The sequence below is a fragment of the Triticum aestivum genome, chromosome 5A, assembly GCF_018294505.1.
Source record: "Triticum aestivum cultivar Chinese Spring chromosome 5A, IWGSC CS RefSeq v2.1, whole genome shotgun sequence".
Classification (NCBI taxonomy): Eukaryota; Viridiplantae; Streptophyta; class Magnoliopsida; order Poales; family Poaceae; genus Triticum; species Triticum aestivum.
Genome location: NC_057806.1, coordinates 697,451,875 through 697,466,986, shown reverse-complemented (window position 1 = coordinate 697,466,986; position 15,112 = coordinate 697,451,875). Strand labels below are relative to the sequence as shown.

The 15,112-nt window shown below is 41.8% G+C and overlaps 1 protein-coding gene across 2 annotated transcripts; it reads right to left on the bottom strand.

Annotated features, from left to right (window-relative positions):
* Positions 1 to 4,447: 4,447 nt before the first annotated feature.
* Positions 4,448 to 15,106, bottom strand: LOC123106093 (pre-mRNA-splicing factor ATP-dependent RNA helicase DEAH1). 2 transcript variants are annotated; one of them, XM_044528301.1, is made up of 27 exons: positions 14,925 to 15,106; positions 14,715 to 14,845; positions 14,416 to 14,601; positions 14,254 to 14,337; positions 14,056 to 14,142; positions 13,081 to 13,114; positions 12,945 to 12,999; positions 11,892 to 11,951; positions 11,712 to 11,783; positions 11,468 to 11,531; positions 11,294 to 11,373; positions 11,130 to 11,197; positions 10,962 to 11,019; positions 10,384 to 10,441; positions 10,241 to 10,303; positions 10,041 to 10,109; positions 9,736 to 9,825; positions 9,378 to 9,464; positions 9,141 to 9,256; positions 8,856 to 8,922; positions 7,726 to 8,766; positions 7,573 to 7,635; positions 5,416 to 5,539; positions 5,229 to 5,329; positions 5,054 to 5,116; positions 4,894 to 4,966; positions 4,448 to 4,808 (listed from the first exon to the last, which is right to left on the bottom strand). In XM_044528301.1, the coding sequence occupies exons 1-27, from the start codon at positions 15,022 to 15,024 to the stop codon at positions 4,762 to 4,764; spliced, it is 3,141 nt and encodes a 1,046-aa protein (XP_044384236.1). In that variant the 5' UTR covers positions 15,025 to 15,106; the 3' UTR covers positions 4,448 to 4,761. The 2 variants fall into 2 exon arrangements, with proteins under 2 accessions (XP_044384236.1, XP_044384237.1); XM_044528302.1 differs by lacking the exons at positions 14,715 to 14,845; positions 14,925 to 15,106 and having other exon boundaries at positions 14,056 to 14,159.
* Between the last annotated feature and the right edge of the window lie 6 nt (positions 15,107 to 15,112).

The window sequence follows — 15,112 nt, the reverse complement described above, 5'->3', positions numbered from 1 at the left end:
CTTGAAGGTTGCCGAGATACATGACCTGTACATGGTGATAAGTGGTGAGAGCGTGTGTGAAGAAGTACACCCCTGCAGGGTTAACATGATCTATTCGAATAGCCGTGTCCTCGGTTATGGACTTCTTGGATGCTTACGTGGTACATAGACAACTTAAAGTGGATACTCTAAAATGCTCAAGACAAGTGTGAGTGCTATGGATGGCCTTCTCGTAAGGAGACGAGGATGAATCCATAGTAGTGTATTGATGTGGTGATTAGTGGACTCGTGTGCGCTGCCTCATCTCAAAGAAGTTTCTCGTTGTCGTAGAACAGGATAGCCACTGAGTCAAAGCTGGCTTGCTGCAACTAAACCCCACATTACCTTCTTGATACAAATGCATATATGATAGGATCTGATGTAAGTCTTGCTGAGTACCTTTGTACTCACGTTTGCTTTATTTATGTTTTGCAGGTGAGACATCTGTCTCACTAGTAGTACCGCTTGGACTTCGACGAGTAGCTTGTTACCTCAATTACGATCTTGTACCTTGGAGGGACTTGTAGATAGTCAGGCTTCTCGGCCTTTTTCTTTTGTAGTTGTTTGTACTCAGACATGTAATGCTTCCGTTGCTTGTATGCTCTGAATGATGGGTCATGTGACCCCTGTTTGTATTTATGCAATGTGGTTCTTCTGAGCCTTTATCTATATGAGTTGCGTTATGTTGTGATGCCATGTTGTACAGCACATACTTGCATGTTACGCGTACGTGTGACGTGTATTGCTATGTGTGGGATCCGACAATCTAGTTGTTTATCCTTGGCAGCCTCTCTTATGGGGAAATGTAGTCTAGTGCTTCCTTGAGCCATAGTAGTCCGCTACAGCCCGGTTCACCGGAGTCCTGCTAGCCCAGTACTACAGTGCACAGGTATACTTTTCGTCCCTCAATTCCTCGCGAAGTCTAGATTTAGTACCTCAACTCTAAAACCGGACAACTTGCACCCCAAACTCTTGAAACCGGACAAGTTCAGTCCATTGTCTGCGCAAACCCGGTATCAGCATAGTTTTGACCGGTCTTCGTCCTTGTGGCAGTATTTCTCTCTCCTATCTTCTTCCTTCTCATGTTGGTTTATTGAGGTATTTCATCGAACACATGCAATGTGTCCCACGAGGCCACAGAGGATGCAGGCAAGCTACGCGCGCGGTGGCGCTACCTCGTGCTCGTCCTCGACTTCCTCTTCTCCACTGCCTGGGAGCATGTGGAACCCAGTGCAGGGGCGGCGACGAGGAGAAGCTCAAGAGTGTGTCCGCCATCTCCATCTGGCGCATAGTAGCAGCGCGACGAGGCAGCACCACGGACATGCTGGGCGGGATCGCGGAGCTCTAGTACAGCCTCTCCAAGGCGACGGTGGTGGGCGTGGTGCGGCTGGTGGCGGACAAGCTGGCGCGCCGGCGTGCGTGTGAACTCCCGTGATCTCGGACGATCAATTCGCTCGCTCGTGAAGTCAGGGCGTGTAGATGACAGCGATCATTCTGTTGCACACGGCGTCACGAACGCGCATCGGCCAGAGCGTACTCCTGCTGCACATGGCGTGCCACCATGCAGGAAGCCAGGAGAATCCGCTGTAGATATGCTGCTTGGCTGGTGCGTCGCGTACGCGTCTCTGACTCGTGGACGGTGTTGGCGTACGCGGATTGGTGAGCCAGCAGGCCAACGCAGGACGTGCAAGCAGCCATCCACATTTGTGCATTGGTGTATACCTGTGCACATAGCATGGTGCCACAATGCCATGCATGAAGCTGTGTGGTGCAGCGAGCTGGATGGAGACGTGGTTGATGAAGGAGTCCCGATCAAATCAGGCGACAATGACTGGTGGACAACGGGCATTTTCTGCGGCGAGGGCTTCGGTGAAAGACAATTCTTTGGACCGGATATGATCCAGGAGGCAGAAGAGCAAGTTCGCATCATTCGTGAGAATTTGAAAACAGACCAATCTCGTCAAAAGAGCCAGTATGACCGTAGTCATAAGGAAGTGGCTTATGAAGTTGGCGACAAAGCTTACCTTCGGGTTACCCCTTTGAAGGGTAACCATCGATTCGGTATCAAGGGCAAGTTGGCTCCTCGTTACATTGGTCCCTTTCTCATTCTCACTAAACGAGGAGAGGTTGCCTACCAGTTGGAACTACCCCCACATCTTTCTCGAGTTCATGATGTTTTCCACGTCTCTCAACTCAGGCATTGCTTCTCGGATCCCATCCGCGGAGTGGACCACGAAACGCTTGATCTCCAAGATAACCTCACTTATCGAGAGTACCCCGTCCGCATTCTGGATCAAGCAGAGCGTGTCACTCGACGTCATAACATCAAGTTTCTCAAGGTTCAGTGGTCTCATCATTCCGAGAGAGAAGCTACTTGGGAGCGAGAAGATCGTCTTCGACTTGAGTACCCCACTTTCTTTGAAAATAAAGAACTCTGGGTTAATATAATCCATTTTTATAAAACATCACATGTCCATCTTGATTATGTATGAGATTATTCTGAGATATTGCCTCCAATAATTAATGTTTTAGGAAGGAATTTATCTCTTCTGATAAACAGAGGAGGGTGAAGGCTATGGTTGTCCCTGCAATTGTGAGATGAATGTTTGTACGGTACTTATCATGGTGAAAGGCCTTATTGACTATCCCCCTAAAATGCATTTGGGTATGAAGAAACAAAGGAGCATATGGCCACCGTTCATCCTAACTCAACTATTTACTTGTCCTTGATCCTCTGTAAGGTAGAATCTTGAGATCAGAGTGAGTCAGCCACCACGGAGGCTGACCAGATGGCCTCCGGGATCGTTTAATGGAAATAATGTGACAAAATAGTTCAAAACATGCCTTGTAATGTAATACATCTGCCTATCATTCCACAACTTAATTCCTACGCTGGCATTACATTCAATTGGTGGACCATGCGTTCCTCATAATCGTGTTTACGCAAATTTCTTGCGTCGGCTGCCAAATTCCTACTGCTCTCAACTGAATTAGTAAAATGTGTTTCTCGATTGCGTTGGATTTAAATTTCTCACAGGCCTGGGAATTAACTGGAAGTTCTTTTCTTTTCAAAATAATGATCAATTATAAAGAGACATATCCAGTAAAGCCCGTTCAGAAAATTGTTCAACGCATCATAGAAAAAGTTGATTAATGTTCCCACAAGTATTAAGAAAGACATGCAGTAGAGCCCCTGTAGTACATGGTGGTAATTTAATTACCAAGTCTCTCGGCCATAAAGTTACGGGACATGCAGCGTGGGTTCGTGCATGCCTTAGTGCCCGTCATTCCCACGTTGTACATCGGTCAGGCTACTCCACGGACGGAAGTGTGCGGACTGGTTTCAGGCAGGTGCACTGGCCGGCTAGGGTGTTATTCTTCACCCTAGGTAATAGCGCGATCAGCGTCACGTTATTCGTCATTCTGGGTGAGGAATAGTTATTCTTCACTCCCTCTATTTTGACATCAATGCACCGTATTTTTACGTTTCGTAAATTTTATCTTATTTCATACTAAAAAAGAATGTAAGAAAATATATATACTCATCGTAAAAAATATTTTATGTTACGTAAAATTAAGAATGTAAAAACATAGTGTAAAACATACATAAACTATGATTTTTTGGTCTTATAACCCATATTTTTGTTTTTATACCAAATTTTACATATTAAATCAATATACATGTAATTATTTATATTTTAAATATAATTTATTTAAGAAGCGATCATAAGATTATCTCAGGTGAACCTGAGGGTCAGATGGTTAGCCTTGTGCTGCTGCTTTTCATTTATTTGTGGGAAGCTGACACGTGGACCCTTGCGGCCGTGGCATAGTATTTTTTGTGACAAAAAAAATTCAAGATTTTTTCTTTTGCAAAATAACTGCCAGACGTCCACTTTGCCGTCCAGTCACTGACAGCGGCCCCATGCCATGTTGGCGTGCCTAATCAGCACTCTATTTATAGAAATGTGGTTTGCACCGTATATGCACGTCAAAGCCAAGTTGTGGCACCAGTTCAATGTATGCCAGAAGTTTTAGCACTAAACTAACTTTTCGCGCCAAGTTGTGACACCGGTGGAGTAATTGACTCCATCAAAAAACATCATGCTTGCTCCTAGACATTGGTCCATCAGCCCACAACTTGATAAAATAGCAGCTCCACAGCCCTTGATGCTTCCAGGATATATCATATCAATAAAAGTTATAATTTTAGAGCTCATCATCAAGCCAAGTTGGCAGTGAAGATTCAGAATGCATCTTTTAGCTACAGGTGTTTAAATTCAGGCATAGGTACATGCCTAAATGCAGATATAGCTGCAGTTTCATGCATCATGCAATGCAAGATTGTATATGTACGTTGTTGTTAAATGAATGAAAACTTCTGTGTTCAAAAAAAAAGGCACAACTAGACTCTATGTGCGAGTTAAACTCAAATTTAAACTATTTTAATTGAAAACTTAGTTGGATTGTAGAATAGTGGTAGCCAATGTATGTTTGTTTGATAACCAGCATGACGAAGGACTGAGGGTCCCGGCATCAACGCTGGGTTGTGCCAAACTGTCTACAGCTCTACCCACACCCACAAACTTGTACAAGAACGGTGGGTCATGTTGACAGGACCTGGTGAGTGATATAATGTAATCTAAGAGAAGGTAGAAAAGGGATCCCGATCCGATATTCGAAACTAAACTGTTTACGCAACATCTAATCTGTCCAAACGCTGGCTTCATGAGTCCAGGCAGTCTACAATGCAGCTCGTCCTTGGCCCTTGGGCAGCTTCTTTGAACCAGCTGTGCGGACAAATAAAAGGGGAAATGTTTCGTAAGCTACAGCTCTTCGCTTCAACCAAGAAATAACATCAAGTTCCACGCTTACCGTCGTCCACATCTTTTAGTTGGTAGTAGTGCGGAGCAATTTCCACCAGCCATTCGGGCTTCAGTTCCGTCACCTGCATGCACGCATTGGCCATAGCATTTCAGACGACAATCAATCCTTTCTTTTGCAGCTTGCTTAATTCTGGAGAAACTGTGCAAACCTGGCGCATGTACTCTTTTGTCGTGAGAACTAGTTCGTGGTATATTACCCAACGAGGAAGTAGCTGCATATACAAGGCAAATATAAAAAATGTCAGAAAAAGAACTTGGACAAGACTACTACTATGGATGATGGAATGTCCAGGATGTAAAAATAAATACGACAACTCAACATGCCTGTGCTAATCCTGAACTAGGGTGGATAAAGACCGTCTGAGGGTTCTTGACAGTTCTATATGAACCATTCTTCTGCAACCGTGCAGAATGGTGGAAGAAACCTGCAACCCACAAGTACCCACTTATCAGATTTATCCATCTCAGGCAACTTGCACAAATAAAGCAACTGAATCATCAGTATACGTACCGGATGTTATAGCCTTTTTAATAGCATCCAAGTCACTGGCATTTGAACAGACCTCAATCTCAACTCTCTCCATAAGTCCCTCCAGTTGATCTCGAATGTCTCTTGCTCTCTTCATGCTGCGGACCTGATTTATGCACCGACAGTTTTATCACATAAACTTTGCAGAAACAGTGATCACAGATTACAGTAACTGCATATATAATAGTCCCTCTGTTCACTATTATAAGATGTTTTGGATATTTCAATATGGACCACATACAGACTGAAAGGAGTTAACAAACACACTAAAATGCATCTATGTACATCCGATTCAGAAAAAATTAGAACATCTTATGATAGTGAACAGAGGAGTACATAAGTAGGCTAATAATGGTCGGCGTTGGTTGGTTATTTTCTAACGACCCTGATTCAAAACCCAACATGAAATTTTAACGTCTCTATTTCTATAGTGTAAATAAAAAGATGCACCGGGCCTCTGTTTTCAAGGCGTCCCTAAGGCGTCGCCTAGGCGACGCTTAGGCGTCAGGGCGCCCTGCGAGGGCAAGGCGTCCACCTCGCCTTAGGTGGGTGTCTAAGGCGTCCGCCTTAAGCTATAAGGCGTCCGAGGCGTCTGCCTAGGCGTCCGAGGCGTTGCCTTAGTCCATTTTGGACGCCTTAGCTTGCCAGGCAGGCAGGGGAGCTGTTTTAGGCGGGAAACAGAGTTTTGGCGGGAAACTGGAATCATGTTGGCGCCAACAGGTAAGAGGGGAGAAAGAGAGAGAGAGAAACAGCCCCCAATCCACACACTCCTCCCCCTCCTTCTCTTCAGTGGCTCCTCTCCAGCAGATCTGGTTCCTCCTCCTCTCCAGCAGCTCCTCCCCCTCCTCTCCAACGGTTCCTCCTCTCCAGCAGCTCCTCCTCTTCCTCCTGTCCAGCAGCTCCTCCTCCTCTTCCTCCTGTCCAGCAGCTCCTCCTCATCCTCCTGTCCAGCAGCTCCTCCTCCTCTGCAGTACAGCAACAACAAGCAAGAGCAACAGTATGCCCAATGCGGAGGGGGAGGATTCAGACTACGTTGAGGATGATGATGATGTGAGCAATGACGATCAAGAGCCAACTAATGTTGACCAAGATGGTGAAGACAACACCAATGCCAATGAGTTTGATGATGATGACTTTTGATTGAGACTTTGAGAGTGGAGAGACATGAGAGAGCTGAGCTGGCCACCTTTATCCCTTTTGCTATGCTGGAATTATCTATTATTCTGTTTGTCTTATGTGGACTACTGGACTTGTGTCATTTGAATTGGTTAATGGTTATGTAATATGCCATGCATTGCAGATTGCAGTTGCACTCATACTTGCTATCTTTCTTTCCACTTTTGTTCGCTGCCTCACTTTTATTTCTATTTTTTGTGGAATGTGCACTGGTAAGTGATACATTATTCTAACATATTTGTTCATGACTTCATGTTGATGCAGAATTCTGTTGGGGAGAAAAGCAAGTGCAAAGAGGATGGGGGCTCTACAACAATCAGTTGCAAGGTGTGTATGGCTGTATGCCTAGTTGCTTAATGCCTACCAAATTCTACTTAATTCTGTTGCTTACAAGTCTCTAAGGCGTCGCCTCGCCTTATGCCTCAGCGCTTAGGCAGTGAGGCGCCCCCCCAGCGCCTCGCCTCGCCTTACCGCCTTAAAAACATAGCACCGGGCATGTACAAAAATAGAGTATTAATTAAAAATGTCATGTTCATTAACCCTTTATGCTATGTGCCCCCTATGCTAGAAGCTACAGCACCGACTGGATGAAATAGCATATGTTAGTATCTTCAACAGTCCATTAAAAGCGTCATGATGCTCATGCACATCAATGTTCTATACAACATGTAATATTGTCTCTGCAATTCCAATGCAATTTCTTGCATTTCCTCTACGCATGAGATTCATCGTCAATACTTGAGGCCATAAATTAGATTGGCACAGGCATTCTCATTCAGCCCTACAATAGATACTAAAAAAGCTATTGGCCAGAGCAAGTGCTACGCACACAATCAGTAACATAGGAAGTTACAAAACCTGACAAAATCTAGAGGAACGCAATATATCTTTAAAATAAGAGAATATAATATCTTACGCTGGATCATCAGGATGCATGTTACAAATTATAGACCAATAACATACCTGGATATAATTTTCATAACACCATTGAGTCGAGAAGTCTGTTTCTCTCCATGAGTTATAGACCTGAAATGATCTTGAAGAAATTAGCCCTTTACAGTTCAAATCTAATAAACATTATGAATTCTGATAAATTACAGGGACAAAAAATAATACATTGAGTAATGCTATGTGGTCCCCAACGTTCCCAGTGTGGAAGTTCAACCTTGCATTATCTGCATGAACCTGTTTGTCCTTCGGACGGTAGAATATAGAATTGCCGATCGACAGCATTGACGCAATGGACATGACCTCATCAGAACACTTATATTTCTCTGAAGCTACTATCATCTTTGACAGCATAGGATCTAGTGGAAACTCTGCCATTCGCCTTCCAGTCTTGGTCAACTCTCCACGACTGTTGAGTGCACTAAGAGCAAAAAGTTGTTCCAGGGCCTTCAACAAGGCCTCTGAAGGAGGTGGGTCCATAAAATCAAAATTAACCAAGTCATGAATACCAAGACTCTTAAGTGTAAGAACAACATTTGCAAGGTTGGTTCTTTGTATCTCTGGAACAGTATTGTCCTCAAGATCATGCATGTAGTTATAACTTGTGTACAGACGGAAACATTTTCCTGGTCCTGTCCGTCCAGATCTTCCTGCCCTCTGGTTTGCTGATGCCTTTGAGATGGGATTGATAAGCAGGGATTCCATCCCTGTACGAGGGTTATATGACTTGATCTTGCAAAAACCTGGGTCAATAACATATTTTATACCATCAATGGTTAATGAAGTCTCTGCTATATTAGTGGCCAGGACCACTTTCCGAGAACCCTCAGGGGTTGTCTCAAAGATCTTTGCTTGAAGTTCAGTAGGCAGATTTGCATAAATAGGGCATATATTTAGCTCTGGAATCTTTGTGCCTAAACCCCTTGTTTTGTGTTTCAGGATCTCATCAACAGTTTCAATTTCTTCTTGTCCTGTAAGGAACACTAGGATATCACCAGGGGGCTGTGTCACATGTATCTGTAAAATAGTGACAATGGCAGCATCAATGTAATCTGCTTCTGGAGCTTTTGTATAATGTACTTCAACAGGGTATCGCCTCCCAGGAATCTTGAAAATAGGAGCTGAATCAAAGTAGTCGCTAAATTTTTCTGCGTCAAGGGTTGCACTTGAAATGAGCAACTTCAGGTCTGGACGAAACCTAGCAATGTCCTGCAGGAAGAGTATTACGTATATGAGGAATTGAGTGGGTGTCTACAAGTCTGGTGAAGAGCATACCAAAATGATACAAGCCAGCTGACCTTAACCAAACCAAACAAGATATCAGTAGACAGCGTGCGCTCATGAGCCTCATCAACCATGACAACACTGAACCAAAAATAAACAGATATAAGCGGTGCGTTCAGGGGGATTGGATCTTTTGCCCCACTTTACATGGGGTTTGATAATGTGCCCCATCATTGTCTCAATGGCAAGTGGCCCCGGCCCCACCCGGCAGCCTCTAGGGGGGGCAAAAGATCCAATTTCTCAGTGCGTTCAATAGTATACTACAACTCATTCAAGGAAAATGATTTGCCAACAATTACCTATAGCCAGCCAAATCTGGTTCTCCAAGAAACTCCCTCAAAAGCATTCCATCAGTCATGTATTTAATCATTGTTTTCTCTGAGGTACAATCCTCAAACCTTATGGAGTAACCAACCTGTAGGGTCGCACTAAACATGGTTATAATCATACAATTTCATATAATGTTATGGAAGATCACATAAGCACATTCCAGAATTTGATATTATTATAAAGTTATTGTTATGAAAAGAACTAACCTCGTGTCCCAATTTAACACCCATCTCTTGAGACACCCTAGCTGCAACGCTCATGGCTGCCACTCGACGAGGTTGTGTACAAGCAACCTGCAAATTTAAAAAATTACCATGAATTTTGATAGAACTCATAAATTCATTGTAACTACATCATTAAGGCCAAACATAATCACACTTCATAGAGCAAAACCATTAATGTGTAACAAAAAAAGAAATTGCAGATTTTTTCATGACGCATTAGACCAAAAAAACCAACTATTCCTATAAGCCATGTATATGCATTAACAGACAGTAATAGTAATAGCAATAGCAATAGCAATAGCAATACTAATAGTAGAAAGATAAATGCTGCATGTCATACCTTTCCTCTTGCTGTATATCCAGCTTCATGAAGATATTGAGGTATTTGCGTCGTTTTACCAGAGCCGGTTTCTCCCACTATGACAATAACCTACAAGCACCAAATGCCCACAAAATCAACACAACAACAAATGGACATAATTAGATCATGTCCTAGCACATAAGTTATAAAGAGAAGCGGGTATTTCTTTTAGTAAATATAAGTTCAAATTTGGGGAATTGTGGAAGGGCACTGAGCAAAACATGACTAGTGTTTGCTGAATCCTAGCACATAAGTGTTCCACAGTGAACACTAACATCACAAACCTGATATTCATCAACAGCCTTGAGCAGTTCATCTCTGAATTTGTAGATTGGAAGGGTTTTCCGCTCATCCTAGTTCAAAAAGGAAGTCAGTTCAAAGGCAAAAGTAACTGTTAGGGACTATAATTGTGATTCAACTATTATGAAGAGCATGAGCAGGTACATGTGTTTGCAACAAATAGGTTGATAATCTACTCACACACCTGGAGCTCCCTTTTTAGAATATCTTTTGCATCGATGGTCTCTTGGTCTGAATCATCTTCAAACTATAAAATGAGAAAGTTCAGTAAAAGAGTATCTTAAAGCATTTAAATTAGGAGAGTAAATAAAGTATTTAATCGATTACCTGTGTTCCTTCTATGACCGATGATTTAACAAAATCAATTTGATCATCAAATACAAACCTATGAAGTTGAAAAAGTAATATGAGTACAAAACAACTGTTCAACAACGGTGTGGTCAAGGTTATACAAAATTCAACTTTCCAACAAAGGTGCAATCAAAGGCTATAGAGAATTCATTAGTGTATGCAATCAGAACAATCCAGTTATTATACCTTATTAAGTTTCAGTATTACAGCATGTTTGAACGAGGGGTACTTTTGTGTGAGCTTCAGTATTTAGTTCAAGTTTGAACTAACTACCAAAGCTCCCTAAAGAAATACATCCACCTTACAGGGATCTTTTTATACGAAACAAATTTCTGGCTAGACAATCCTCAGCAAGTGACATGCAGTTGACTGCTGATTAATTACATGGCTTGTCACAACTCTAACTAGAAAAATGGACTCTTAGAAACAGCAGAGTGAACTTTGCTGATGAACAATTCATAGAAATAATAATGAAAACTACTGGTAATCATTACAAGACAGCAGAGAAGTAAACTTTGCTGATGAACCATTCATAAGAAGAACAAAGAAGTTACTGGTATTCATTAGAAGACCGATTTCTGTCTTTCGATCCGAATTCCAGTTTAGACTTTCCTGAAACAAGTCAATCAATTGTTAAATATACAACAAAGAGCAGAAATATGGTATCATAAAGACAGTCGCAATACCAATTTCCAGTGGATAATCCAAGTAAATGACATTACCTATTTGATGTTCTTCCCATGCTTCCTGTTCAGCAAAAGGATTCATTTTATCTTTGCCCTCAGGATCTCTGCTTGTCAAGCAAATGCAAAAATCAACATATTAAAACAGGTTCAGAGGAAGTTACATAGTCTCATACTGCCATACAGGACTCATAGATACATACTTGTATCGCTGCATTGCTACCGAGAATCTCTTTTCTTGATTAACACCTTCACCCATGTCATAAGCTTCAGGCATTTTGTACTGAAAATCACGTGATTGATGAACTGAAGACATTGGCATCAAGAGATAACAGTGTCATCATTACTCTGCAATATTCTCAAGGGGGGGAACATACCTCAGCAACATCATCTGCACTCTCAACATGATCCTTAACAAGATCATAAATCTTCTTCTTGTATCTGCACACACAAACTGTTAAATGCCCAGGTTTATTTGAAATGCACTGCATAAAAGCCTATGTGTACATGCATCTAGCTAAAAGAGAAAATCTGTAGCATAACTATATCTACATGTCCTCACTCCTCGGTACAAAGTTATCAGTAGAGAAGCACTTTATGGGACTCAGTTACAATAAGCACCTGAAGTCATTTTCTTCAGCTGGGGTCAGTTTCACACCCTGAAAAATGTATTCATGATCGAGAATTTCGTCCCTGCAGTTACCCCAAAACAGTAACAAGTTAATGTACTATGTACCAGCTCAACATATAGACAACATCATGAACAGCAATATACTTGTATAGAAGTTCTGTTGTACTGACCGAATCTCATCAATTTTTTTATCCCTTCGCTTTAGCAAGTATGCTTGCCTTGAAAAATTTCTGCACATTATTGGAAGGTAAGTTAATAGTCCAGAACTCCAGACAGATCTTTCCAATAAAACAGCTTGATTTTTCCTACATTCAACAAGATAACTCAAAGTAACAAACCACTAAATGCAAGCAAAAGACTTCTGTTGACATTTAATTGAATTTTATCGTTATATTCTATGTTCCCTTTTCCGTATGTCATCAGCTTGTGTGCAAGATAAAAGCTTAGACTATGCAAGAGAAAAATGTGGGCAGCTACAAACAACCTTTCTCAACAGGGTATAATGATCCAAAATAAGCAGCACCGTTGTCATTTGCATATATTAGCACCAAAAATATTACATGTAAATGCAATTCAATTTTCAAGGAAAAGCACAGTCCGCCTTCTATGTACACCATCAATGTATTCCAAATTTCTTTCTACAAATAACAAAAGAAATGTGTCCGACTCTCTATAAACTTCACCTATACATCACAAGGGTATTTATCCAATTTCTGCTCTACTACTCTAGTCATAGCAGAAAACATTACTGTAATCAAGAATAAAATTGTTTCCATATACAACTTCTTCAAATGTTCAGATGTGAGTAAAGAATTTAGCACAAACCTACAGTATAACAATGAAAAACCAACAGTCCAGGGTGCTCAGTTTGACAAGCTAGCCAACAAGTTCACCCAAAGCTGAAGCTATTAGCCTCTTGAATAATAATGGTTGCTTTCTTGCTATATATACATGATGGCTGAATACGGTTGTTTTCTTGCTACTCTACTACTCTATATATACATCACGGTTGCTTTCTTCCTACTTTGTTTTCCTCAGTTTTCCTCTTGAATAATGACTTAATATGGTATTATTTAAAGTGGCCGGGTTTTTCATCAGTATCTTGGGCAAAGGGTTTTTCATCGGTATCATTGGGCAAATAAAACTAATTTCTTACATACATCAACAGAAGTAAAAGAAAATTATAATGAAAAAATACAACAACCAACTGCAACAGGAATAACCTCAGATCTGAAGTGTCATTCTTATCCAGTGCTTGTGATCTTCTGATAAGCTCCTCTGTCAACAATCTCCAACGAATAAATTACAATGATCATATTGAACAAAATTAGTAGAGTATACATGTTCAGGTAGGTATACCTTGTTCTTCCTTAGATAACTGCCGCTCCATCAACTGTAGACGGAAATCATTCAATAACATCAGCTCAAATAACTAACAAGATTTAAAAACATAGTACAACTGGAAGACATGATTTGCTGGAGTTTAGAAACATGCTCTGTGCTAGATTTACAAAGTACTCCCTCTGTCCCAAAATTCGTGTCTTAGACTTGTCTAGATACGGATGTATCTAACACTAAAACTTAACTAGATACATCCGTATTTAGACAAATCTAAGACAAGAATTTTGGGACGGAGGGAGTAGGTAGGTGATGCAAGCAAATACAACCAAAGAGGCGCTAATCCACGTATACTGGCAAGCAGATCAACTCACATATCCAAAAAAAAACATACTTCTTAGGACGTGAGTCATGGCTCACCGATCAATGACACAATTCCTTTGTAACCACTCCAAAAGATAAAATCAGCAACAAATTTCACTAGCGTAATTAACCAGCGGGCCACAATTTTAAGTTCATAGAAGTGTGGTTTTCTGAATCGATGATATGGAGAGGTGTGACTTTGTGAAAGTGTGAAAGTACTCCTTTGAAATGCAGTTACTTGACTGATAGTTTGAGAAGAAAATTCGTAGTTCCGAGAAAGTAACTAACATGTCACTACAAGCAGGTTTTCTCTCGTAGTGAATATATATAACAAGCCACAAATCATCTAAGATTCCTTTAGAACGAAATAACTGGTTTATAAAACAAAAGGTGACATCGAACACCCAAAAGGACAAGCCATTCACCACCTATATTTTTGTTTCAGCACTCCACTTCATATGAAAAACACGTGCCAGCCAGCAGAATACTTCAAAACCAACCAGGAACAGTAGGACTTGGCTATAACTTGATGTATTATTTAGTTGTTAGAGAAAAAGAGGTTCCATAAATAGGAATAAATTAAGTGATAGCAAGCACAGAAAAGAAAGGAATGTCAGCTTGCAAGACAATCACCTTTCGAGTTTTCACTGCATCTCTTTCTTTCATGTTCTTCTCTAGCTGAGCCTTTTCCTGCTGATCTCTTATAATTTCTTGTTCTTCCTACAAGGCATCACATACTATAATGGATTCAAAAGCACATTTTAATTGACCATTCCATAACTATGCATTTTTATGTACAACAAAATGAGATTCCTAGAAAGAAGGGCATACGTCCAGAGTGTCGTCGCCGTCTTCATCATCCACCTCTTCTGTTCTCCTTCGGACACTCCTCTCAGAAACATGTGCTGTTGTTTCCTGCAACACAACATTATCAGGTTGAGTCACAGCATGTGAAAGCGACACGATTAATGGGTGGCTACCACACTGTCTCACATCATCATCCTTCCCATCGTCTTGGTCTTGAGCCTTCCTCCTAAAATGCTTCCTGCTCTTAGAGGACGCACTCGCCGAGCTCGTCGTGTGGTTGTCAACCTCATCATCATCCTCATCCGCCAGCAACTTGTAAGTGCTTTGTTTCTTCACAAGCTTTGCTGCCTCCCTTTCCTGCTTCTGGTAATTCTGTGACAAGAAAGGGAAAGCATATATAGCATTAAAATCAACGAAGACAAAGCCACGGCACTGTTGTTAACACAATGGGATTTGCTCGACAGAGGAGGTGGATCAAAACTTACACTGATGCCCCTGCCCTTGCGGGGGACCTTGGCGTAGATGTCGGCGGCGAAGCTGCTTGTCTCGGCGGACGAGGAGAAGCCGTACTCCACGAGCTTCCCCACCAGATCGCCAGCAGAAGAGGAGTCCTTGGCTGACCCAAATTAGAATTAGGATCAGAGAAGAAGAAACTGAAGGAACCCCATGAGAAAGCGGAGTGAAATCGGTTGTACCTAGGCCAATGACGTAGTGCACGAGGACGCTGGTCGAGAAACCCTGGATAGACATGAGCTTGTCGGAGACCCAGTCCCTGAGCTGCTTGTCGCTCGCCATCACGGGCGGATTCAAATTCCAATACCAAAAACTGGGGACGGAGTTGAGGGGGCCGGGACGGTGGGGGAAGCGGCGACGCGCGTGAGAG

What these genes read in the sequence shown, in the direction of transcription:
- LOC123106093 (XM_044528301.1), bottom strand. Translation starts at nt 15,024, where the DNA reads ATGGCGAGCGACAAGCAGCTCAGGGACTGGGTCTCCGACAAGCTCATG. An exon ending in CCAGATTTGGCTGGCTATAG is followed by an intron (nt 8,923 to 9,140) that starts GTAATTGTTGGC and finishes TTTTTGGTTCAG; the next exon opens with TGTTGTCATGGTTGATGAGG. An exon ending in GTTATGAAAATTATATCCAG is followed by an intron (nt 5,540 to 7,572) that starts GTATGTTATTGG and finishes TGCATAAATCAG; the next exon opens with GTCCGCAGCATGAAGAGAGC.